The following is a 27,914-nucleotide window of genomic DNA, read 5'->3' as shown; positions in this document are numbered from 1 at the left end:
TCCTTGAGTGTGACACACACATATAATAGCACTTAACCATTCCTTGTTCCATCTTTCTCCTTTATTTTTCTATATAGCACTTTTTACCATATGGCAAACTACATGCTGTCACATATGTGTGTACACATATACACAAGAGCCTTGTTTGTCTCTCCCCACTAGAAGAACGTAAGCACATGAGCAGAGGTTTTAGTCTTTTTTGTTCACTGATATATCTCTATGATATACCAGACACTAGGATATATCTGATATATCTCTATATATACCAGACACTAGAATAGTGTCTGGTATACAGTGGCCACTCAAACATTTGGGGGGTGGAGAATGAGTGACCGTGTGTGTGTGTGTGTGTGTGTGTGTGTGTGTGTGTGAAGGAGTGAGGCAGGTGACAAGGGGTGGCTACCTGTGATGGACCAAATGGTGCAGCCACAAATCAGAACTCCATATCTACATACTAATTCTTTGAAGACTTTTTCTAGGTAGTCTTATCCATCCTGATTGTTTTTACCCTTATTATACCCTAGCCATTCTGCATAGTTAGCACTCAGTTTTTCTCCTGTTAATCCATGCATATTAATATTTCCCCAAGTACTCATTAACTTTTGAGGGAAAAGATCAACACATAATTCATTGATGTGAGGTGCCCTTCCCAAACCTCAGAGAATAGGGAAATAAGAATGTAAAGTTAACTAACATACTCATACAGAGAGATTATCCCTAAGAACTGTGGGATTAGATTAAGAAGATTAGAATTTTGACAGTGATGGTCCCACTGCCTGAGAAAGTAAACTGCAAAGGTGATTAAACTGCAGAGTGTACAATAAGGACAAAGCCTGCCACATAGGAGGCTCTCAGTAAATTGTCCAGAAGGAGGGTGAGCTAGTGGAAATGTCTTTCAGGACCATCTGTGTCTCTCTGTCCTAATTGCTCATTGTGCAACACTCTCATTCATTAATCAGTTTCCTAGGAGCTTTAATATTAGAAGCCTTGTTCTAGTCTTGTTATTAAGTACTTGCATTATTCTTTTCTTTTTTTTTTTTTTTCTTTTTCATATAGACCTTGGAGAATGATAAGTACTTGCATTATTCTATCTTGGGGACCATCCTTGGGTATTCTGTAAGGTCTAAGGGGACAGAGACCAGACTAAATTCCCCTGTACCTAGTCTCTTATTCAGAATTTAGCCTAATGATTATCTTTCTCAGGTGAATTAATCTACACTGAAACAAGGGCAAAAAGTCTGTGCTAGTTAAACTTTCTTTAAAGGCAAATTTCAGTGCATTATTTCATACCTGTGCAATGTTATCACACCTGACAGAAATTGTCCATTCTGGATTTCAAATACGAGGGGAATAAGTCCTTCTGAATGAATGAAATGTCCAACTGTTCTTAACAGAGAAAAAGATACGTGTCTCCTGTGAGATGTTGTATGAAGAACATATGAACGTAGATTTGAAGTTTCTACCTGTTCTAACCTAGATGCATTTTCCAATCGATCTTGAAGAAATTATGATCACTTAACAAGCCCTCATTTTAAAGATCTGTAAACAGGTCTAGAGAGTTGTGGCACAGTTAAATAGTCATGTAACTGCAACTGGCACCCGTCTTTCGTTGGCTTTGTATTTGGCCATACTGACGTATATCCTTCATCATTTTGCTGCATTGCAAAAGCTTTGTCTTGTGGGGGTAGATTTAATTTTTGAAAACCACCAAAAGTATTTCAGAGGCTAAATCACAAATAAAGTAGATGATCAGATTTAATAATCTGTAATTGATCCAGAATGAGCTGGCTTTAACAAGAATGTTTTCCTCAAGAATTGTAGCTAATAACCTATGAAATGCATTTCCAAAACTAGACCCTCTCTAAAAAAAAACCAATAGGAATGACAGAATTAGAATATACCATTTGCTTCATCTCACATGCACGCAAGTGTCAGAATAGCAATACCAATATTATCACTACTGATTATGATCACTAAGAAAAAGTTTAAAATTTTTTAATTGACTGTGCTTTCCTTATCCTACATACTTCCTTTTTATGGTGTACTAAATCTTCATATGTTCATTGTTGGATCATGTGGTACTCTTCCCTTAAGCTTTATTCATATTTGACTTTATAAATAGCTATATGTTTAACACTCACCACCAGTTATTATACCAACGTCTCTCTGGTCATTTTGGTCTGAAGTTCTCTAATTCCAGGGATGGCAAAATTTTTCTGAAAGGGGCTAGATAGTAAATATTTAGGCTTTATGGGCAGAAACAGTCCTGTCACATATGTGTGTCTGTGTAACAACTCTTTAAAAATGTAAAAACCATTCTTAGCTTGAGAACTGTACAAAAATATCTGACTGCAGTTTGCCAACCCTTGCTCTAGTAGATTCCTCAAGGACTCATGGAGACAATATTCCAGTTTTGCTGGATATAAAATCCTTTTTAGCCAGGTGTGGTGGTGCACACCTGTAGTCCCAGCTACTCCTGAGGCTGAGATGGGAGGATCACTTGAGCCCAGGAGTTTGAGGTTGCAGTGAGCTAATATCGTGCCACTGTACTCCATCCAGTCTGGGTGACAGAGTGAGACCTTGTCTCTAAACAAATAAAATAATAAAATGCTTGGCTCACATTTTCTTTCCTTATGTATTTTTAAAATGTTACTTCATTTTCTTCTGGCATAACACATTGCAGTTGAAGTCTGATGAGAGTCATATTTTATTTTCCTTGTAAGTTACTTGCTGTTTTTGCCTAGAGGCTCATGGGATTTTTTTCTTTTTATAGTCTACTTGGTGTTGGTCATTCTGGGTTGATATTATCAGGTATGCCAAGCATTTTTTCAATATCTAGTTTTCAATTATTGTTGTTTTTAAAAGTTTTCTTGATTTATGTTGTTTCCTTGCATTGGTCTTCATCTGTAAGAACTCCTGTTGTCGAGTTTCCATCTGAAATGTCAGTTCTCTCAGTTCTTGTTGTGCTCATGGCCAAAAAATGACCAGATGCTCCAAAGTAAGGCAAGCACAAAAATGAGGTTTGCTGAAGAAAGATAGAATTATAGAGCAAGAACAAGACAGGTTTACAGAGCGAGATACGTACGCCACAGATGATGACCAGACCCACTGTTGGAGCAAAAAGGGAGAGCGCAAAAAAAAGGGGGCTTGGTTATGGTCTCAGTCTTATTTCACAGTGCCCAGATTGGGACCTCCCTCATGGCTTAGACATCACCATGAAACTAATTACTTTGCTTGGACAGTTGGGAGTTGTATGACCCGAGTCTTACTATGCATACAGATCTCCCATGAGCCTCTCTGAAAGCTGGTTGTTCCAGGCCACTTTCCAGACTCTATGGTTCCTGAACTGCCCGGCCTGAGGGCTAGAGAGTCCTCTGGATTATTTTGCAGTTGGCAAGCTAAGTTCTGATTGGCAGATTCATGGGGTATTCTCTCCTCCCCCAGGTATGGCAGTCACTGGGGACAGGATTAAGGTAGGGTGGTGCTAGGAGAGGTCCACTTTTGTCCCTAGGAGACCTGAAATCCCTCACTATCTACCTAACACTGATACCCATATTTTGGATCTTCACCTATTTTCAGTATTTGCCACCTTTTCTCAAATCCTTTTTCACTTCATTTCTTTTTATTTTTTATTACTAATTCTTTGGTGCCTCATTTATGAATTTCCTAATTCTGATTTAGGTTATTCTTTCTCAAAGTCATTTTCTTAATGACTTTGAGCTCACCTTGCAATAGGGTACAGTCTGATTTGTGTTCTGGGCATGTCTTCTGGCATGCTTTCACTGTCTCATGTGATGTTCTCTTCCTTATTCTCTTTATGTGAAATTGAGTTTTCTAAAATTTTTAGAAGGAAATGTGGTTCAGGATTGTTTTTCTGACTTCACATACTCCTCAAACATTGGACTCCTATTGGTTACTATAACCTTCTTTTTCCACACTCATTTTTTGCATGGTACTTGGTTTTTACCATAATACTCACCCCAAAACTCAGGTTGGCAAAGATACAATGTCATCAGAAGGAATACAGAGCAGTTTGCCTGGAGTTTGACGGTGTCAAATATCACTGTTTATTTCAAATTTAAAACATACCATAGTGCCCCTGTGAGCGTGCCGTGGTGCCTTGGGACACGCTGGCGCACTGTTGGAGATCATGATTCTAGGTGATACTGACACTGCTGATCAGGAGAACCACACTTGGGAACGACTAGGACATTTAACTGTTTTTTAAAAAAACTGTAAGTACCAGAAGAGAGACTTTCAAAGTTGCGCTGCCAGCCAAGAAGACAGTTTCTTCCTTTGGGCCCTTGTACTCACATAAATAAATGGATCAGTTTAAAATATTGAAATCAAGCACCTGGAAGCAGTTGTGTATGTGTGTTTATGGGTGAACACACTTGCTTGCAGATGCACACACACCTGAGTGTTGGGAAAACCAATGTGTTTCTTTGCCTTAGTCTAGTTTTCTTACTGGGCACAAAAAACTACCTTGAGTTGAGGAAAAGGAACACAAGAGCATGCTCTCATGCTCATAGACCTAGGTGTTCAAAGACATTTAGTTGTGAATATTTGAATTTGCTTTGTGACCTGCCACAGTGAATTTGATTGACTGCTGATTTGAGATGTGGTCAGTGAGCCTGCAAATTTTATAAAGAAAACTTTGTGTTGTTCAAGAGAGGGCAAAGATATAGATAGGGTAAGGAAATCCAGATTGCTTGGTACCAGGATTCATCATGCACAGAATCTTGGATGTTATTGCAAGTAAAACGTGCCCCTAATTTATGTTATAATGAAGAGAAAACATGGCTGACCTCTGAAAGAGCAATCAGCTGCTTTCCAGTGAACTGACAGATACAACTTCTCTCATGCTAATTAGTTGAAGATTGCCCTCTGTTCTCCTTAATGAATTAAAATCTATTAAGATAAAAAGCAAAGCACTAAAAAAATGCTCATGGAGACAGTGTAATTGGTGCTTCCTGCATTTTTCTTCACTCTTTTTCCAGGATCCCAGAAAACATGGACAACTCATGAGAAAGTGGTATTCTGGATTTTTAAAAATCCAGCAATTGATACTGGATACTATTCAGTGATGTTCAAAATTCTACAAAAGCCCAAGCCCTGATTTACATTTAACATCTAAGAGAAATTTAATCCAGCCATTACTTTCCATAACAGAGGGATGTGTGCAGATGAGATTACTAGGGCGCAGCTTGCTATAACCTACTCTATTCCCCAGGATTAATGTGGGCTTTCTAACATTTCTAATATTTACAAACTAGTCTTTGAGTTCTTTTTAGAAAAATGAATGTGGCTTTTTTAAGCTATGCTTTTGTAAGACTGGGTTTATAAATTAGAAAGACAAATCCTAGGTTAAAAAAGGCATTTCTTCCTTATAAGTAGTTGTCTTTGTTAATTTGACATTAGTTTTAACAGTAGTAGTTAAATTACCCGTCCTATTAGAAAGCTGGAATCTGGAAACTCCTTTAATCTACCTCTATAGAAATGGTTTTATACAAGAATTGGGCAACATTGCCCTAAAGTGAACTCGTGGTTTCTATGGACAGCAAATGCTTTATCTTGCAATTGAGCTGGGTATATTAATTGTGCTTTCTTTTTCTGTAGCGTGTTCCATGGGAAACGGTACAAGCAGACTCTACAGTGCTCTCGCCAAGACACTGAACAGCAGCAGTGCCTCCCAGCACCCAGAGTATTTGGTGTCACCTGATCCAGAACACCTGGAGCCCATTGATCCTAAAGAACTTCTTGAGGAATGCAGGGCTGTCCTGCATACTCGACCTCCCCGGTTCCAGAGGGATTTTGTGGATCTGAGGACAGATTATCCCAGTAGACACCCACCTATTAGGGTCATGCAGTGGAATATCCTCGCCCAAGGTATGTCTGATGCTTTTGTGCCTGAGCAGTTACATTTGCGGTAACTTCCTTTCTGCTTCTGCACATGCCCAATGTACTGACTTGGGTCTTATGTGGAGGGAAGAGGTGTGAGTAGAGGGGGCTGTAGAAGAATGGGGTGACTAGAGCAGCATGAGTAATTCCCAGACGGGGAGGTTGGGAAAGAGAGTCATTTAGTTTTCACTAATAAAGCCAGCAACTAAAGAGTAGTTCTTTACCTTCCGTTTGTGGGCTGAGAACAATGTCTACTTCCCAGCAGATCCAAATTTAAAGGACCATGTCTTTTTATTAGGCAAATCAGTGGAACAGCTTTAACCTTTCTGTTGCCTCCAGCTTTCAGTCCATAGCACTAAGATAGCATTTGCAGTGAAGAAACTAGTAACCTGGAATCAGTAACCTAGAACTTTCTCCAGGGAATAGCAGCTTTTTTGGAAGATAGTGAATCTAGGTATACTTGTAACCAGAGTCTCATTCAAACTCATCTGTATAACTTGAGGCCAAAAAGGTTATTGCTTCAGTTCTCTGTTCATTAAGATATTACTTTGTTACGGTAGAAAGGACCTATTTCCTAGGTCTGCCAAATTAAAAAACAGATGCATCAGTCAACTTTCTGTAGCAATTGCCTTTTATGTAGTGGTTGAAGTTTTAAGGAAAAAAGCTCTGATTTATTTGATTTTGCTGGAAAAGAAGGGAGTACTCCCTGGCTTTTCAATCTTTGATTCTTTTATTTTTCCAGGTGTTCACCGATAAGTAGGAAAGGCTGTACATTTAAAACAGGTCCCATTCATTCTGAGTAGTGTCTTTATCAGTTCACATGGTTTTATTATAGTTCATGTTATAGTATTTAGAGTTAAATATATTTATTTCATTTGACATAGATCCCTGGGACTGCAATGAACACTGTTTCCTAATTAAAGCTAAAACCAAAGATCTTACTTATATCCTGGAATATAGTTACATGAAATTGTTTGTTTTTTTTTTTTTTTTTTTTAGACAGAGTCTCGCTTTGTTGTCCAGGCTAGAGTGAGTGCCGTGGCGTCAGCCTAGCTCACAGCAACCTCCAACTCCTGGGCTCGAGTGATCCTTCTGCCTCAGCCTCCCGGGTAGCTGGGACTACAGGCATGTGCCACCATGCCCGGCTAATTTTTTATATATATATCAATTGGCCAATTAATTTCTTTCTATTTATAGTAGAGACGGGGTCTCGCTCTTGCTCAGGCTGGTTTTGAACTCCTGACCTTGAGCAATCCGCCCGCCTCAGCCTCCCAAGAGCTAGGATTACAGGCGTGAGCCACCGCGCCCGGCCTTGAAATAGTTTTAATACAAAAGATGATCAATTGCATGCTTCATCCAGATGGTGATCGGTTTTTTAGTTTGGATGAGTTAATGCAGTTTAGGCAGAGAATTACTCAAAGCCTCTAAAGCAGAGGAAGCATTCTGAGGGTCTCGAGTGGTATCAAGCCCAAAGAGACTCCCAGGTATGTTGAAGTCATGGTTCTGTAGTAGCTGACAGCTGACCAGCTTTTTCTTTTCAGCTCTTGGAGAAGGCAAAGACAACTTTGTACAATGCCCTGTTGAAGCACTCAAATGGGAAGAAAGGAAATGTCTCATCCTAGAAGAAATCCTAGCCTACGAGCCAGATATATTGTGCCTCCAAGAGGTGGACCACTATTTTGACACCTTCCAACCACTCCTTAGTAGACTGGGCTATCAAGGCACGTTTTTCCCCAAGCCCTGGTCACCTTGTTTAGATGTAGAACACAACAATGGTCCAGATGGTTGTGCCTTATTTTTTCTCCAAAACCGATTCAAGCTGGTCAGCAGTGCCAATATTAGGCTGACAGCCATGACATTGAAAACCAATCAAGTGGCCATTGCACAGACCCTAGAGTGCAAGGAGTCAGGTCGACAGTTCTGTATTGCTGTCACCCACTTAAAAGCACGCACTGGCTGGGAGCGGTTTCGATCAGCTCAAGGCTGTGACCTTCTCCAAAACCTGCAAAGCATCACCCAAGGCACCAAGATTCCACTTATTGTTTGTGGGGACTTCAATGCAGAGCCAACAGAGGAAGTCTACAAACACTTTGCTTCCTCCAGCCTCAACCTGAACAGCGCCTACAAGCTGCTGAGTGCTGATGGGCAGTCAGAACCCCCATATACCACCTGGAAGATCCGGACCTCAGGGGAGTGCCGGCATACCCTGGATTATATCTGGTATTCTAAACATGCACTAAGTGTAAGGTCAGCTCTTGATTTGCTAACCGAAGAACAGATTGGACCCAACCGGCTACCATCCTTCAATTATCCTTCAGACCACCTGTCTCTAGTATGTGACTTCAGCTTTAATGAGGAACCTGATGGACTTTTATAAATGCTTGTCTTAGTCTTTTTAATCACTAGAGTCTTAACCAGGGATGTTTCAGGAAACTGAAATAGGATAAGAAGTTGCCTGAGGAGGACAGAGACATGGAAAGTTTCTATCATTTCACTTCCCATGTCTCCAGCATGCCCTTGGGAAAGAATCCCATTAGTTCGAAAATCTTTTCAATTAAAACCTATAGCAAAAAAGGTGTTTGCACTCCAGTTTTGGCTTGTATTTTCTTTTCCCTTAGCATTACATTTTGATCATTTAAGGGCATTAGATTGGCTTATTTTGAAGCTTTTTCAGTTTGAGGATGCTATAAAAACTCAAACTTGCTTGAGTCCTTCTTAATGAACAATAAAGTATATAGGAGTAATTTCTCTAGACTGCATTTTAAGTTATTTATTTAACGGTTTTTTTAATGTCAAGATATGCATGGCAGTATTTATTTTTTATATTGTCATAAAATTAAGTAAATAAATTACAGCATTGTGAACACTTTAGAACCATGCAAAACATAAGTTATAGAGAAAGTAATTTATAGTAATTTTCTTAAAGCTTTAAAATGTTTTCCTTTGGGGTCTAACGAAATGTGTACAAAGGAACTATTTATATTTAGCCTGGAGTTTTTGTTACTTAAGTATCATCAGGTCTTGATACATTCTTCATAAATAATCCTTGCTATGTCTCCATGTTCTCCATGTGTTTGTTGACAAGATTCCAATTTTCAATTAATGTTTTCATTATTTAATCACTGTTATGTAAACTTTTTCATTGGAATAATATTGGTATATGTTTAGGTCACTGAATGTCATCATTATTTGTATTGGAATGTGCTTTTCATAATAGGTTATTTAGGAGCTGTTATGTGGCAGTGGCTAAGAAAGTCAGTGGGACCTTCTTTCCAAACTTGGAAATCTTCCTAGAAAGCCTGTTAAGCTGTCATTGAAATTTCTAAAACAGCCAGATACTGTCATTCAAAACATCTAGAAAGAATGTAAAAAGTTAAAAAGGTAACCTGGAATTCTCCTCTACCAGAAAAACAAGTGGTAAAGGTAACAGGTGAAGGAAGCCTCTTCCAGACAATATAACCTATCGGTAATAAATTGATAAACATTTTAATTCATGAGTTGTTAATACTTAATATTATTAATAAATGGTCTTTTAAAGCTAGTGCTTTTAGTATCTTGTCTTTTTAGTCCAAAAAGAATCTGGCAGTAGATTTGATCTCTTAATACTGTTACATGGTAACCCACACTATCCATTTACACACAGAACCTTCATTTTTAAAAGTGGACAAAGGTGGCCCTCTAGCTGCAAGCTGACAGCATGCACCTATTGCTGTACTTATGTGGTATCTCAGCACCAAGGCGGGAGTTCCCCCAAATGGATCACCCAATATTCTGCATTATTAGAGCCACTTTTGAAACAAATGAGGTTTTTTTAATAGTATATATAAATCATGTTGGGTTGAATTTCATATTTTCACTTTACCATAAGTCTTTCTTTGTAGACAGCTTTGCCTTAGGGACTATCAGAATAACCTGAAGGCAAAATGGCAAATAACAAATCTGTTCTACAGAACTAAGTACAGATTCTAAATTTTTAAGTATGTTCGATGCATAAATTTCTTATTTCATCCCCCTATACCTTTTGGTTCTACTTTTCCTTTGATATACTTGATTGTTGCTGAAATAACAGTCTTAAAAGAAGGTAAACTGCAGAGTTGAAGAGGGTGTGAGGGGGGCATGGATATTTGCTTCCTTCATGCCACATTGCGGTAGATTCCATTCTTACAGGGTGGCAGTAAAAAATGTCTCATTTATTTAAATAAAGCATTATGGCATATACATAAGAGGAAACTAACACTTGAGTTCCTACCTATGGCTCTAAGAGCTTTATGTATGATCTTAAAACTACTCTGAAATTATAGATAGGGGCTCAAAAGGTCAAATAATTTGGGCAAAGTGACAGCTAACAGCTAAGCTAGGATTCAAACTCAGGTCTGTCTTGACTCCAAAGTGGTTGCTTCTTCCCCACCTCCATGTTCCCTTGGCCTTGAGTGAGTACATATGGGGAGAAAAGTGATATTGTGGGAGAGCAAGAGATTTGTTCAAGGAAAAATAGTCAAATGGTCAAACACATAAGTTATATACTTTTGTAGTAGACATACAATATTAGAAGATGCAGTGGATGATATAGTGGATTTCATTTATTCTGATAAAGGTTAGTTTTTTGCCAAAAGTAGAATATTTGATACTGTTTTCATACTTTGATGATTTTGTTTTTTTTTAAGGAAGCAATAAGAACAGCTACTCTAGTAGTGTTTCAAACTAAAGAAATTAATGGCAAATATTCTGTATTCGAACCATTTTTTTAAAACATCCAAGATTTAAAATGAAGGGGGACTATTGCATATAATAATAAATATGCATTACATATAATGTGCCTTAGACTTGAGAAAATTACAAAGAGATAAAATTAAAACATGCTCATAATCACAATCGATTTGAGTTTTATTAAAGGCATCCAAAAAATGAATGGGCTTGCATACGGAGCTCTGATGAACTCTTTTTAATGACATGTACAAAAACATGGTATAGTCAGGCTTTTTATCTAGAGTAGGTAGATAGTAGCAAGAGATTTTTGTTAAGTAAAAAATGGTTAAACACCAAAATGGCAAAGGCCTGGAGCTTGAGCTTATAAAATAAGGGGAGGTGAAAAAGCAACAACTCAAAGGGCACAAGCTATAGGTGAAAATACTTAGCTGTGACCACTGTGACCCTGAACAAGTCACTTCATCTCTAGGGCCACAGTTTTCTCATCCACAGAATATATAATTATACCTGTCCTCTTGACCTCGAATTTGTGATATGTCTGTAAAACACATATATATTTAAGTAGCTGAATAATAATGCTTAAAGTCCCAAAACATGAACGGAAGGGTCCTACACTTCATTTCATAACAACCCACTCCAAATTGTTTTTAGCCAAAGAGAATAATGCTTCAATTTGAAAAGACAGAACCAATAGCATTAGTAGAAATTAAAGCCTAGAATAGGTGGAGGGGCTGACAGAATGACAAGAGATTGGTTGTTCTCTCCCTTCCACCCAGTGTTCCTCCTTTAGGGCAGGTATGAGGTTGTGGGTTGGTGATTAGGTTCTTTAATTTCATGAGAGGTTGTCAATACTATTTTGATTTGCAAAATAGAAATATCTGCCTTTGAGTGACAAAACAGTTTAATACCCACAACTCCAGGCTGTTCCCCCTATATCTTTGGAAAACTTACTTCCTGAAAAAATATTCATGTACAATTAGACATGCAAAGCAAAGAAAGCCATTCCTCTTAACAAGAATGCTAGGAAAAGCTCTGCTGCTTGTAAGCATCTGGTAAAACTTGGACCATATGAATTTCAACAGATTATCTTTTTTGTTTTGACTGCCAAGACATTCAAAACCAAAGTTTATAGCTGAATTTTAATTACTGTGTAACATTTTATGGCATGTATTCTGTATATTAACTTTCTTCTTTTGCCATCCTTTTTTCTTTGCCTAATCTTCTACCTATTTATTTTTGTTGACTTTCATTTATTCATACAATATGTAAACCATCTAAAATTTAAGCAGAATGCTGATTAAATTATCTTGCCGCATTAAATAGATTCAGGCTTTAAGATCTAGACAACTTGCATACAAGAAGGTGGAAATACGATTACAGAGTCCTGTATGTTTAATACTGAGAAATACCAATCAAGAAGAGTGCTGTAAGAAGACTGGACAGGGAATATGTCTGACATTTGATTCTGGTTGCTACAGAATGGTAAACCTAAATAAAGAGAACACCCAGCAAAATTCTGGAATATTTTAAAATTAAGTTTGTGGGAAAGTAAGGATCATTACATGATAGAATAGACTTAACTTGGAAACTAACCTTATTTCCCTCCCTGGCCCCACCCCTTCTTGGATAGGAGAGAGTGAAGATTCAGGCAAAAACTAAACTGGGAGTCAGAGGATGAGTTGTTTGTAGGGCTGAACTGACTGATAAGTCAAAAAAATTTCCTGAACCTTAGGTTCTTCATTTGTACTAAAGGGAATAATCTCTAAGGCTTTCTAAAACTCTGATTTGAACTTTAAAACTATTTGAGTTACTGCTGCCAATTGCCTCAAAATATTTTTGATACTTTTGGAACTGCCTCTGTATGTTTATAAAACTTTTAAGAAAACCAGTGTGAATTTTCTAGCCATATCTCATTTTGAACCAAATGTGGCATTACCTGGCTTGATTCACATCTTATTAACCTCAGATGACTTGGGTATTTCTAAAACCAAGATCTTCAACAGATAATCTGCTCTATTAAATATTTTTAGTATTTAGATTCTGCTCTAGGAAGCAATTCAAAAGTATTTTGAACAACGGTAGCATTATTAGCATTAGTATATAGCTTTCCAAAGTAATTTCTTTGAAGGGACAGGCAATATTAGCATGGAGTACTGTTTCATAAGACTCTAAAGATTCATCCTAATTAAAGAGATTTTAAATATAAGAAAAAAGATTTTGAATCTATAAAATATACTGTATATAAGCTTTTTAGAGGCCATTTGCAATACTTAATAGACAAACTTCCAATTACCTTTGTCCACTAAACATTTTAGAAATGCTTCAGTTGGCACAAATCCCTAAATGCTAAGGCTCTCCTTAACTATAAGGCAGTAATTCTCAAACTTTGTTGCACAATAAAATCACCTTTTAAAATTTCAACCTGAGAAAGCTAATTGAAAAAAAGAAAAGAGGCCGGGCGCTGTGGCTCACGCCTGTAATCCTAGCTCTTGGGAGGCCGAGGCGGGCGGATTGCTCAAGGTCAGGAGTTCAAAACCAGCCTGAGCAAGAGCGAGACCCCGTCTCTACTATAAATAGAAAGAAATTAATTGGCCAACTGATATATATATAAAAAATTAGCCGGGCATGGTGGCACATGCCTGTAGTCCCAGCTACTCGGGAGGCTGAGGCAGAAGGATCACTCAAGCCCAGGAGTTTGAGGTTGCTGTGAGCTAGGCTGACGCCACGGCACTCACTCTAGCCTGGACAACAAAGTGAGACTCTGTCTCAAAAAAAAAAAAAAAGAAAAGAAAAATGATTCCTGACTCTCTATCCCCAAAATTGAATTAAATTGGTGTGGTCTATGACCTGGGCAACAGGATTATTCAAAGCTTCCCAGAGATTTCTAATGTGCAGCAAAGTTACCAGTGAATTCAGTGAATTAGTTAATATCCTACAACTCAGAAATAATTTGCAGATTATGTAAAACAGATTAGTATTTTACCTTTTTGGACAGTGCTGGTATCACTTCATTAAAGAAACCTTCTGAAATACAAAAAATACTCTCCAAGTTAAAACAAACAGCACAATGGGAACAAATGGTATCTTGGGAGAAGACAACTCTGCTGTTAGTTTATAGCCTGTTTATACTTTTGTTTTTAATATGGACCATCTTGCATTAAATAATTATGTTTCACTTGTATTATGCTTTCACTTTGGAAGCTGTGATATATTATTGTTATGTCTTGAACCCACAGGATTACTACTAAGTTCCAGCATTCAGAAAGATAGTTATAGGTGAAGTAAGTCTCCCTTGAGTGTTTCAAAGGTTTGGAGCCTTTATGTAGATCAGAAGCAAATCAATACCCTTGCAAAAGGTGAACAGTATCTTATTCTACCATTAGGGTTTATAACACTGTGTACTGAACTCCTATAACATATAATAGGTTTTAATTAGGAGGGACACTGGTTATAACAAAGGGACTGAAGACTCGGTGAATCACAACCACAGAGGACTTGCAGTACTATGAATGGTTAGAAACTAATAAAGGAAAAGTTGCTCTGATAGCTGTGAAAGTGAAGTAGGGTTACTCTTGCTTTCCCAAAATAATGTGCTCTGTATTACCTTCATAAAAGTAGGACAGGAGACTTACAGCAAAGGGATCACAAGATACCCTATCAATAACCCCAAGCCAAAACTTTGTCTCTGGAAATAAGTTTATACAATTTTTAGTAACTAAACATGACTTGTTTATATAAAAGTGATCACAAATGTATACTCCTAGGTGGAGTATGCAGTGTCAGAGGCAGGCCTTCCAAGTAATGTACCAAGTGCCCATCCCTTACATTCTGGCTTTACCACCACCCCTTACCAGAACTACCCTCTCATTGTCAGTGTCAGTCTCAGTGGCTTTTTCTTTGGCCTTGTTTGCTCTTCCTGTTGCACTTAATACCGCTGTCCACCATATCTCAAAATGTTACCTCATCTGTCCTGTTTGTTCTCTTAACAGTCCTTGACTGCATTGCTGATTCTTTTTCCTCTTCCCCAGTCTGTCTTTATATACTTGACTCTTTACAATCTCTATTCAGAGCTCACTCAGAGTGGATCATGCCCTACCTGGAGTGGTTTCCAAGTCTATTTCATTCAGAAATTTTGATTTCAATGTCTGTCACTTCCAACTCAGTAAATAAAACTGAACTCAAATCTAGGTGAAGGAGGAAAGACAGTTGTCCAGACGGAAGCCGTCAATGGAATGGCTCATTGAGGTATGGGTGCCTAGAATATTTGAGAAAATATGTCAGTATGTCCGCAGCCTAGAGATGTCTAAAAGCAGCAACAGAATGAGGCTTAGGAGATAGGCAGATGCCACATCAAAGGACTTTAAATGTTATGCTTTAGGACTTTTAACTTTTCAGCAAGAGATGCAATCACAATGGTATGAATGATGAAATTCACATTTAGAAGCTCTCAGCTGGTAGCATAGAGAATGGATTAGAGGGAGGCTTGGTGAGACAAATAAGGATAATAGAGTGTGAGAATGGAAGATACTTAGATACTACATCAGCAGGACTTTAGTGAATGAATGCAGGAGGTAAGATGTCTAGAATGGCACCCAGGTTGCTTCTGGGATGAATAGTGGTTGCTGGTAATGTCATTTATTGAGCAAAGAAGAACAGGTTTTATTTTATTTTATTTTGAGGCAGAGTCTCACTCTGTTGCCCGGGCTAGAGTGCCCATGGCGTCGTCAGCCTAGCTCACACCAACCTCAAACTCCTGGGCTCAAGCAATCCTTCTGCCTCAGCCTCCCGAGTAGCCGGGACTACAGGTATGTGTCACCATGCCTGGCTAATTTTTTCTATGTATTTTTAGTTGGTCAATTAATTTCTTTCTATTTTTTAGTAGAGACAGAGGTCTTGCTCTTGCTCAGGCTGGTCTCGAACTCCTGAGCTCAAACAATCCACCCGGCTCAACCTCCCAGAGTGCTAGGATTAAAGGCATGAGCCATCGCGCCCGGCCAAGAACAGATTTTAAAGAGAAGAGAATCAACTGGACATTCACGAGTAAATAACCAGTTGGCAATTAGATAACTCTAGATCTACAACTCCTCTATAATGAAGAGAGACCTGTAGACAGAAAGTGTCTGTTGACTTTCCTGGAAAGTCAACAGGAAGCAGACTAAGAAAGAAGAGTTGGTTAGGCAGGAAGTGAACATGGAAAACCAACTGAGTTTTAAGAAGTAGGCTGAGACATGAGATCACATGAAAAACTGAAGTGCCTATTTGATTTGACAATTGGGTTATTAGAGATTTCACTGAGACTTGTTTTTTAATTTTTAAAATTTGAGACAGGATCTCGCTATGTTGCCCAGGCTGATCTTTGACTCCTGGGCTCAAGCAATCCTCCCACCCCAGCCTCCTGAGTAGCTGGGATTACAGATGCACACCACTGTGGCTGGCTGAGAACTGTTCCTAAGCCAGAATTCAGACTGCAGGCAATTAGTTGAAGAGAAAAGACACAATGATAGGCTGGCTATTAATTGTTGGAAGAAGGAGTCTAATGAGGTGTTAAAGGGAGATGCTCAGTACGTGAGGAAGGGCACCCCAGACAGTAAGAATGTATGCTGGAGAATACATAAATCCTCTGTAGCAAGGGGTCTAGAAATGGAGGGATACTGGTCATTTGGTGAGAAGGGTGGTGAAGGCCAGAATTGTTGCTAGGAAATTACCTAAAAAATAAATAGACTGGTGATCATAATTCAAAGACCTAGTGAAGCTGGAAGATGCAGTAGCATCAAGTCATGGTTCTGTGGCTTTTGTCTGACACGCTGGACATAAAAAAGCAAATATAATTATGTTATACTGATTTAACTGAAATTAAATTTATATACTGAGATTAAAAGCTTTAGTATTAAGGGGACAGGCAGGTGGTGGGGAGCCATGCCACTGATATTTCAATATGCAAAAACATTCTGGTCAGTATATACTGTCAACATGTTAGATGTACTTATTCTAAAGTAGACACAGCAATTTCCAGTAGAGTGATGGAGGTATACCAAGTAGGCCTGGCTAAACCTAGTTAGAACCAATTAATACAGCACAGAAGGAAAGTATTCACTTAAAATTTAAGTGTCTTCAACTGTCCTCCATAGCATGTGACTTACATTCTTAGCAAATGTTACCAAAATCAGTTAACTGTCTGATTTGAGTATTGCTCAGTGCATGGAGAGAGGACCAGGTATGGCATAAAACATAATCTTTGCCCTAAAAAGGTATTATGAAACTAAACAATGAAAGCAGCAAAAAAGAAGATATAAATGCCAAAGCATATAGTATTGATTTTGAAACCTGAAATATTTAGGAAGTGTTTTAAAAAGAAGAATTTGAGATTAACTCCTTTGGCCAGCACAGTGGCTCCTGCCTGTAATCAAGAGACTCAGGAGCCTGAGGTGAGAGGAGTGTTTAAGGCCAAGAGTTCAAAATCAGCCTGTGCAATACAGAAAGACTCTGTCTCTAAAAAAAATTAAATTAAAAAAAAAGTAACTCCCAAATGGGATAAGAATCAAGTGGTTTTGAGCTTTTATTAAAAAGTACCATAGGGCCGGGCGCGGTGGCTCATGCCTGTAATCCTAGCTCTCTGGGAGGCGGAGGCGGACGGATTGCTCAAGGTCCGGAGTTCAAAACCAGCCTGAGCAAGAGAGAGACCCTGTCTCTACTATAAATAGAAAGAAATTAATTGGCCAACTGATATATATATAAAAAATTAGCCGGGCATGGTGGCACATGCCTGTAGTCCCAGCTACTCGGGAGGCTGAGGCAGAAGGATCGTTCGAGCCCAGGAGTTTGAGAGGTTGCTGTGAGCTAGGCTGACACCACAGCACTCACTCTAACCAGGGCAACAAAGCGAGACTCTGTCTCAAAAAAAAAAAAAAAAAAAAAAAAAAGTACCATAGGTATGTTTATGAAAAAGATAAAGAATAGAAAGTGAGCAGTTATAAAAATCTTTGTTGACCAAAGTCGTATCTGATCAAATGCATAATTAAAGGCCAAAAAATAAAGTAGCAGTTCATTTAAATCTCTAAAAATGTAAAAATAGACACCTTGCCTTTGTGGTAGAAAGAGCATTATGATATGGAGTGATAAGACCTAGTTTTGTGTGAAAATTAGGTAACTCGTGTAATCCTTCTCACATCTTAATTTTCTAATCTGTACAAGGGCCACAGGATTATTTGTTCTTACTCTCAAAAGGTCTGACTGAGAAACATGGTCTGATTTGAAAATGTCTTTAAAAATATAAATTCTTTCAGTGCAGCCAACTAAAATACAAAATTCATTATGATAAATAGAACATTACAGCTCATGATAGTAATAAAAAGGAGGCAGCAACATGCAGATATTTGCCAAATATAATCGAACAAAACAGAAGTAGAATTTTTTCACACAGTAGTTGGAAAGGAGATATAGAGGACTTCTTAACTGAAACACCTCTATATACTATTTTGAATATTGTTAAAAATATCACCAGAGACCAAAACAGAAGATAAATTTCATTTCTATATTTCAGAAAACCTACTTGAATACACTTTGAAACAAGAGTACAACAAAATAGAATATACTTCAAATGTTGAATATACAAACTATTATAGTTCAAATTTGAACACTGGTACTTTCCCTCTTAAACTTCAACTAAAAAAAAAGAAAGAAAAGAAAAGAAGAAAGAAAACTCCAGGTATTAGAGTTACCTGACAAAAATTCATGCTGAGCCTGAAATTCCAAGTGACAGTAGAACTGAAACTGTTATGTCCGCACAGATGCCAGGGCTAAGTGAGTGACACAGGCATGTTACAGCAAAAGGCCAGAGCCAACGGTTAATTTGTCCACAATTAAGAAACTGACAGACTTAAACTACCATATAAAATGTTACATGTAAATTCTATAACAATACTGTGCTAGGTACAAGATTTTTAAAATTTTTCTTTTAATAAAAAAGCTTTACACAAACAAGCCATTAGCTTATTTCAAGAAAGAAAACCGAAAATTAGTCTAAGGCCTTTGTTTTAAATCAGCTTAAGCTATATGATATATATATATATGTATATATATATATATATAAAAAAATCGCACTAGATCTTTTTTGCTATCCTCTTTCTGAAGCTTTTGGATCCATTCTTCAATTCACATTCTAAAATACCTATATTAGCAGAGTCTTCACGTAGCACCAGTTAAGTGAGTACTGTGCAAGCACAGTAATAATTGCTGGTATGCATATAAAATGCATCAAAAATTGCTATATGTAACAACGAGATCACCCATCCCAACCCCTCCCCACTGAAAACTAAATAACCTCTTACAGAATGTTAGTGTTCCAAGTCTTAGTGTGAAATGTTATCGTAGTGAGCTGCTTGGTCCCTTTCAATCCTTTTTCTTACTGATGGGTTCAGTTGTTTCCTACTGTAAGAGGCAGTTTTCTGTCAGCATCTCAGTATATAGTTCATTTCCCACTGAAACATGGGATAGGTAATTTATTCCAGTAAGTTTGATTGTTTTCTTATATGCATTAAAAATGTTTTATTTAAAGTCTTCTTTGACTTGACTTGATGACTTCCCTTGCAAATGTTTATGTCAGTACTACCACTAACAATCTGAAGTCCATGGTGGAGCTACTATTTTATTTCTCACATGTCACTAGTCCTTCTGTTTTCATAGTTACAGGAAGGGCAATAGCTGAAGGCGCACTGACAACCACTACGTGGGTCACTGTCTTATTTCCATCTGCTGGTTTTTCTTCTACCAGTTGCAAAGTTTTCACATCATGTTCTTGCTTTTTTGCTACTGCTTCTGATTTAACCTCTGGCCCTTTTATGACTGCACTGATAACTCGAGGAGGAGTCTGGCCAGATGCCTGCTGAGTAGGCACTGATAGTCTCATTACAGGTGTACCATGGGCTATTGAAACAGGGGTAAGTGCTCTCACAGCCAATGGAGTTCCAACAATGTTAATGCTTCCTGATCCAGTCAGATTTGACTTTGTCTGCAGTTGACACTGTGCAAGTTGTGTAGCTGGGATGGTAATAATTTTGGCAGGCTGCATGGTGATTTTGTCTCCATTTTCAGTAGAGGCTGGCATCACAGTAGGGATTGTCTGAATGACCACCTTTGGAGAGGTTGCTGTTGTTGGACTAGTGCTGGTTATTAATGGTGCACCTGCATTGACTGACTGAACTGCCACAGTTGAAATTTTCTGACCCAATGATGTCATTACAACAGGTACTTGCATTGCCACACGAACTGTCCTAGAAGATTAGAAAGAAAAAAGTTGATAATGTTTAATGTTAAATTAGAAAATGGGTCTCCACAGCAAAGGATGAATGCATATCCAAAATATATTAAAACTAGTGCTCTCAAATTTTACAAATGTAAAATGTGTTTTGGCAAATTTGGATCTTTGGCAATCCCTGAAATTTACAATGTGAAATACCATAAAGCAAATATATTAAAAAAACTAAAGCCATAATGAGTGAGATGTGCACCCTCTGAGGGATGGTCATACTGGAAACTCAGACTTATGGGGGAAGGGGATGAAAGGGCATTTATTGAAACCTTAAAATCTGTACCCCCATAATATGCCGAAATAAAAAAAAAGAAAAGAAAAAAAAAAACTAAGCCCACATTAAGCTCCATCTATAAAACCATAAAAACCAATTCAGGTTAGTTGAGACATCTACTTTAACAATAAAAAATACACTTAGGCCGGGCGAGGTGGCTCACGCCTGTAATCCTAGCACTCTGGGAGGCCGAGGCGGGCAGATTGCTCGAGGTCAGGAGTTCGAAACCAGCCTGAGCAAGAGAGAGACCCCGTCTCTACTATAAAGAGAAAGAAATTAATTGGCCAACTAATACGTATATAGAAAAAATTAGCTGGGCATGGTGGCACATGCCTGTAGTCCCAGCTACTTGGGAGGCTGAGGCAGGAGGATTGCTTGAGCCCAGAAGTTTGAGGTTGCTGTGAGCTAGGCTGACACCATGGCACTCACACTAGCCTGGGCAACAAAGTGAGACTCTGTCTCAAAAAAAAAAATACACTTAAAATATCAAGCAGTTTTCAAAGTCCTGACAACAGTGGATTTTTAGAACAGACATTTCATTTTTACCAAGTAAATACATTACAACTAATGGTTTGCCTCACATACCTTGGAGCTGCTGTAGCTGATACAGATGTGGTGGTAGTAGGAGACCTCGATGAAGCATCATGACCAGGGGAAGTGATATTCACAACTCTAGCTACACCCTTCTCTGCTCTGGAGCAGTTTATAGGAGATGAGTTTTTGCCACTACGAACAGAGGTTGCTGCTTTTAGGAGACTTTCTGCAGACAGTGACACTCGTTCTAATGATTTTTCATCCGCAGCTGCTGCTAAATCTTCATTACAGGTTTCACTTTTGTCATCATCTATCACCACTATGTTTTTGGGCATATCCTTAAACTGATATACAAGCCTCTGTCCTTCAACCTTTGCAAGAATTCCCCTTTGGTAGTAGTATCTGTAAGGGGAAAAAATACTAAATAAATCAAGTATATATTTGATTTTAAAAAATAAGACCATGTACAGTGGATACTAATAAAAACATTTACTTATTCCTATAAGAGATAAGGGAAAAAAGGACCTCTTACTGCTAAAAAGATTACAGACTTGGAATAGGAATGAAGCTGGAACCTGGTGTCATAGGTCCTATAACCTTGAGATCTGTAAAGTAGCTAAAAGTTCATTCTCTTTCTTAATGGAAATAATTTAACTTAAATACAAAATATTTTACTGACATTGGTAAAAATTCTATTCTGATTTACACAGGTTATAAAAACAATCTGATGTTATATGGAAAAGCTGCCGTAAGCCACACTTAGTAAAGATGATATGGCAATACTGTCACATAAACCATGTGACAACATCTATAATTAGAAGAACATTAAATGACAAAGTTTTGTGGGTTTCTCAAACTGACAAAACTTAACAAATTCTCATATCAAGATTCATTTATTAGGCTGGGCACAGCGGCTCACGCCTATAATCCCAGCACTCTGGAAGGCTGAGGCAGGAGGATCGCTCAAGGTCGGGAGTTCTAGACTAGCCTGAGCAGGAGCGAGACCCCGTCTCTACTAAAAATAGAAAGAAATTAGATGGACAACTAAAAATATATAGAAAAAATTAGTCAGGCATCGTGGCACATGCCTGGAGTCCCAGCAACTCGGGAGGCTGAGGCAGAAGGATTTTGTGACCCCAGGAGTTTGAGGTTGCTGTGAGCTAAATTGACCCCACGGCACTCTAGCCCTGGCAACAGAGTGAGACTCTGTCTCAAAAAAAAAAAAAAGATTCATTTATTTATAACAAACTTACAGGAACTAAAATGCACACTAACTTTGTAAAGTGTATTTTGTTTAACTTTTTTTAAAAGCCAACAATAGTCCCAAGTACAAAAGCATTTTCTGCAAAAATGGATTTTCCAATGATGTTAAAATTTTAAGCAACTAGACCAAATTCCTCTCTCCCTACCTACTTCCAAAAGCCAAAAACTCCTCTAGAATTTCCCCCACAGTTAAAAGTTGTAAGAGATTTTAAGCTTCTTTTTAAACAGCTAATAAACAATATAAAGTGATATATAAAAGTTCTGTTTGAATACTAGCTCATTTGTGTTTTTACCTCAAAGCTCGTCCCATAGTTTCATAGTTCATGTCTGGCTTATTCTTATGCTTTCCCCAAAGCTTAGAGACAGCCTTTGAATCCACAAGCTTGAAAATGCCTTTTTCTCTCTGAGTCCATTTAATATACCGAGGACAAGTATTTTTATCTTGAAGTAGATCTAAAAGAAACTCCCACAAATAGGTTGTGTTTCCTTTAAAAACAATGGTAGACATTGATTAAAAATTAACATATACCAGCTTCTACAGGTGGTGAAAAAAAAAGAAAAAACAAAATTCATTAATATATAATTAAAACCAAACAAAGTATCCTTCATTGTAACATAAAAATTCTAAATATGCTCTTTTGCTAGTTTTTAAAAAAGAGTATCTTCTATGTATGTTTACAGCTATGATGCTAATATAATAAAGGCCTTGGACTTTGTTCTATCATATACCACCCTATCCCAGATTTTGAATTCTGTAAAGGCAAAAACATATTGCTTGGCATAAAGTTAACCTTAATTTAAGAGATAAAGAGGTTCCCAATAGAAAAAAAATTAATCTGAATTAAACAGAATCAAATTTATTACTTTATATAGATTTAAATTCTGAATAAACTTGCACATAAATTTACTATATAAGCCCAAATTTCATAATAAAAATCCATCAAAAGGCACTTATTAATTTCATTAAATAGGCAAAAAAATATGCAATGAAATGTGCATAACTTTTAGGCATCAGTTGTAGGATCTTTTTTCAGGTAACTTACTTTTCTTTGATTTCTAGGCATAAACTCTGAGATATATATGTCATATATAGTACAAAATATCCTCGACCCTTTAAGCATTCTCTTATCATTTTCCTCTGGACTACTAGTCAATTTAAACTTGCTATCGATGAAAGCTACTGCCTCTAAAAATAGATTTTTAAAAATTTCTAAATCTCTTTCTACTATTATACTCAGTATAGTACAGTAATATTTTAAAAGAATTTCATTATACCTGAACTTGCTTATTGAGACATTTGTGCTTCAGTCTTAAAATATGAGCCCCTTAAATGGAAATACTAAAAAGTAATATGGCAACTCCTTAAATTAGTCGAGTATTCATCAAATGTTAACTACATTAGCTGTGTATTACACTACTAGCAAAATCTGAAAATATTAAAATATTTCTTCCGAATAAAATACTTATTCATCACATACTATGCTTAAGTATAGTAGAGGATACAGAGAAGAATTTAAAACCTGATCCCTGCCTGAAGGAATTCAAAATTTAATTAGTAAGGAAAAAGTAAGCAGATAACAAGTTAAATAATACAAGATATAAATAACAGTTGAAACAATATAAAATCTGTGACAATGCATGATTATATTCCAAATGAATTGGAAAGGAATATGAAATTATGGAATATGGAAAGTAATCTGTGTGTTATTTCAGGAGTAAAAACAAAGTAGATTGGAAAAATAACCATGAAAAAATAACCATCTAACAAAGTAGATTGGAAGATAGCTAAGCTTTGCATAAAAGAAAAAGAAGGAATCTGAGCAAGTAAAATAAGGGATTTAATCCCACAAGGAAAGAAAGGATCACTTTTCTTTTTCCCTTTGAAAGGGAGGAAGAAAGGTGGGCAATGGTCATGAGAAGACCACGCTTTCAAGCCTATTTTTCTTTTATTCCCTGCATAGCATCTAGGAACAAAGGCTCTTAAACTGATCAAAACAGAAAAGAATCCTGAGAAGGAAAAGATAAGAATATATATGCTACCACTGAGTCACCAGGTCATCTCTAGGCTCCTACTCACTACCATTTTACTATCCTTAAATCCAATCCAAGATACAGGCCACAATGGCAGCACTTCTAAGAGTGGGAAGCTTCCAAACCAAGCCATTGCTGCTACCCTAACACCTTCAACTGAAACACTCATACTTCTTCCTCTGGCATTTCATTTTCATTTTGGAGTTCCCTCAAGATTCAGTAAATTCATTAATAACCCAGAGTTGACCCAGTATGCATCTTTAGACCTAAAAAGACTGACCTTTAACCTTATAATGTTACATTGCATCTCTGACGTCCTATTCCATCAGCATCCCTATCTAAAAACTATTAAACCATGTATAATCTTCAACTACATCAAAATATGTAGTTGGAGGGGATTTTTATATTATTCATGACCAGGGGACTATCAGGTCCTACAAGTAGACACAGCACAAGTGAGCAGAGATTTTATTCTGGAAGAAATTTTTGTGCAACATAGGCAATGCCCTATACATAGAAGAGATCTGAATATTTCCATATTTGTTGGATTAATTAGACTCGTCAATATTTCTTAGATTTATCTTTAAATACTCACTGCACCCAAGTTCAATCCCCAAATTAAAATTAACAATTCTATTTCTGGTTTCAAGGAAAACAGGATACAGAAAGAGAAGCCTTCATTCATTATCAGGTAAAGCATATGCCTATGACAGACATTATTGTCACAGTTTTGCAGAACAGGAAACACTGGCTGGATTTTAAACCCAGTTTTGACTGTAATAACTTTAATTATTACATTACAACGCACTGCCTCAAGTTTAATAATACAAGATGGAAATTTTAATGAGGTGATTTTGATTGGTAAAAATAGGTCATCACAAACTTTTTCTCCAGTGTTAAGCATGAGGTCTTTGAATATAAGAGATAACCACTAATGATGAGAATTATTTAAAAAACAACTAGTAAGGACTGTGTATTTACAAGATTAGCTCTCTAATACTTACTGCTACTATGTAACTTTTAAAGTTTTCAATATAAATTAAGAGACAAAACCCTAAGATGTTAAAAATGTGAAATGATCAAACACACACAAGGAAATAAGAAAACTATCCTAAATCTGTCCCAAATTGAGTAATCAGTTCATGAATAAATAATTGTTCAATGTTAACTGTATTTTTTTTTTGTCTAACTGAACACCAAATTTCTTGGTAGGCTTACTACTTAATTTTTTTTTAAATTAGACTTAACTTTTGCTTTAATTACCTAAAATTATATGTCAGGCCACATGTTAAGGATGGAGTAAATTTTAATATATTAACACAAAATTTACCCAACTTTTAATATTGGTCTGAAAACATTTATTCACGCAAGTGATAAATTTTTAGTTATCAGATTATCAGATAGAAACACATCTAAAACCACTATTGAAATGTTACTTTAAATAATTTTACTCAACAAATTAAGAAAGAACAGAATGAGGGGGGGCTTTTTGCTGTTGTTATTTTTAATGAAGATATGCAAATTCTAAAACAAAAATATGGTTAAGTTTGTTCTGACTTGTGACTGACATGACTAAAATTTGTTGACTGGAAAATTAAATTCTACTTGCCTTGAATTACCACAGACAGTACTCCCATATATGCATGTACTAGAAATAATTTTCTTATAAATAATGTAATGTAAAATAATGTAAAATTTTTTTACATTACAAATAATGTAAACAATGTCACTTGACTGAAAAAAAAAATCATCTCACCTCCAAAACAGCCCTCCCCAAATTACCTTTTCCTTCTCTGGGTTTCTTCTTGATACCTAACTCAGGAGACCCATTGGAAATTGGTGATTGCTGGGTCTTTGGTTTACGGCCAACTGAAAAAATAAGATATTGAAACCATACATTGAAAACAGGAAAAATAATAGAACATGATTAGCAGACTCTCTGATAACACATTATGCATTAAACTAGACAGTAATATGTAGATTAACATGCTGTGTATGATAAGTTGCTTTTAAAAGGAGCATCAGGCTGGAGAGTGGCTCACACCTGTAATCCTAGCACTTTGGGAGGCTGAACCAGGAGGACTGCTTGAAGCCAAGAGTTCGAGACCAGCCTGGGCAACAAAGCAAGACCCTGTCATTATAAAAAAATAAAAAAATTAGCCAGGGATGGTGGCATGCAGTTGTACTCCTAGTTACTCAGAAGGCTGAGGGAGGAAAACTTCTTGAGTCCAGGTATTCAAGATTAACAGGGAGCTATGACTGAGCTACTGCACCCCAGCCTGGGTGACAGAGTGAAACACTGTCTAAAAGGAGCATTAAGAACATTTCTGCAATTTTAGATACAGCAGTTGGTAGTAATCTCAATGTGTATGGCAAGTCAGGTACTATTAATCTATTATTTACATTGTCAGAGCCTTGATTTACTAAACTTTTCCATTAATGTAGCAATAGAAACAAACCCTACTATAAACTTTTTTATCTTGTTCTACAGAATTGTTACCTACTTATTACAGAGGATCTAATAATCTATCTTTGAAGCACTTTGAGCTCAAATGAGGAAAAGAAAAATATTAAGCACTTTTTACTGCTTTGAGCCAGTTAATTTACTAGAATTTAATTATAAGTGTTCAAATTTCCCCACCACGAATGCAGATACATTGTAGGGGTTAAAAAAAACTTCCAAGTGATTATTTTGTATGTCTAATAAATGTACCCTTCCCGTTTTTTTCTTATTTCTGACATAAGGCACTCTCAGACAGACGAGCATCCACAATGAACAGAAAAGCAAGGACTACACTTTCCTGCACTAAAGAGAGCCTAAGTCTGAAAGGATTATATTCAATCCTTAGTACAGATGGATGAATACTGGCAGGTGAATAAAAACCTCAAGAAAGAGGTTGGGAATATCCAAGTATGCTATATTTTCAGATTAAACAAAATATTACTAATTTGGTTGCTACATCTGGAATTTCTGATGTCACCCTATTCTTAATTAAGGATTATTTAGATTAATTATATAAAGACCTAAGTTAAAGTATCTTAACTTATATTTCAAAATGCATAGATATATTCTAGGATTTCATTCTGCTAATTCTAATTAATAAGATGTCTGTTTTGGCAGAAATTAAAATAGGTCACTGGTCTCCTTGTTAGAATACAGCTTAATTTCTCAATTTAAATAATATTTATATGTATGAAGCCATCAGTAATAAAATTAGCATCTTTACCATCTCCTAAATTCAAGCATAAAAGCCCAAATTAATAAAAAAGTTAGCCCCAAAAGGCTTGATTTATTCTATCTTCATTTTTTAGAGACAGGATCTCACTTTGTCACCCCAGCCAGAGCACAGTGGCATCAAATTCCTGGGTTCAAGCAATCTTCCTGCCTCAGCTGCCCGAGTACCTGGAACTACAGGCACATGCCACCATGCCCAGCTAATTTTTCTATTTTTTGTAGAGAAGGTGCCTTACTCTTGCTCAGGCTGTTCTAAAACTCCTGGCTTCAAGCAATCCTCCTACCTCAGCCTCCCAAAATGCTAGGATTACAGCCATGAGCCACTGTACCTGGTCTTACTTTCTTATAAAGCAGCATTTCCAAAATCGTGTTCCTGGAGAAATTAAAAGGGTATTCCTTAACAGGAAAAAGGGTTCTATAGTGAAATTAACTTGAACATCATATGCTATCTTCTCTTGGAGATTCATAATGCACATGAGTATATTAAAGCTTCTGCTATTAAAAAATAACTTATCTAAGTTTGTATGTCCCAAGTGTACTTAATTAACAACAAAAATATAAATAATGGCACTCTGATTCTTTCTTGTATCTCTTATAGCAATGAGCACAAAATGGTTATAAATAATTTTTAAATAGTCATTAACAGCTTTCAAAGATCTTGT

At 36.9% G+C, this 27,914-nt stretch overlaps 2 protein-coding genes across 10 annotated transcripts in view; one reads left to right on the top strand and one right to left on the bottom strand.

Annotated features, from left to right (window-relative positions):
* NOCT (nocturnin) overlaps positions 1-9,442 on the top strand; it is a 46,285-nt gene extending 36,843 nt beyond the window's left edge. For both annotated transcript variants that reach the window (XM_076010616.1, XM_020280198.2), the window contains exons 2-3: positions 5,620-5,889; positions 7,443-9,442. In XM_076010616.1, coding sequence (XP_075866731.1) covers positions 5,628-5,889; positions 7,443-8,278 — 1,098 coding nt within the window. In that variant the 5' untranslated portion in view covers positions 5,620-5,627 and the 3' untranslated portion in view covers positions 8,279-9,442. The remainder of the gene's footprint in view (positions 1-5,619; positions 5,890-7,442) is intronic.
* Positions 9,443-18,125: 8,683 nt separating this feature from the next.
* Positions 18,126-27,914, bottom strand: part of ELF2 (E74 like ETS transcription factor 2) — a 113,566-nt gene continuing 103,777 nt past the window's right edge. For all 8 annotated transcript variants that reach the window (XM_012766297.3, XM_012766300.2, XM_076010614.1 and 5 more), the window contains 4 exons: positions 25,800-25,886; positions 22,280-22,472; positions 20,775-21,125; positions 18,126-19,877 (listed from right to left, as the gene is read on the bottom strand). In XM_012766297.3, the coding sequence (XP_012621751.1) occupies positions 19,253-19,877; positions 20,775-21,125; positions 22,280-22,472; positions 25,800-25,886 (1,256 nt within the window). In that variant the 3' untranslated portion in view covers positions 18,126-19,252. The remainder of the gene's footprint in view (positions 19,878-20,774; positions 21,126-22,279; positions 22,473-25,799; positions 25,887-27,914) is intronic.

The sequence above is a fragment of the Microcebus murinus genome, chromosome 15 (genome assembly GCF_040939455.1).
Source record: "Microcebus murinus isolate Inina chromosome 15, M.murinus_Inina_mat1.0, whole genome shotgun sequence".
Taxonomy (NCBI): Eukaryota; Metazoa; Chordata; class Mammalia; order Primates; family Cheirogaleidae; genus Microcebus; species Microcebus murinus.
Note: the sequence above shows the minus strand (reverse complement) of the source record. Positions and strands in the feature narration are given on the sequence as shown.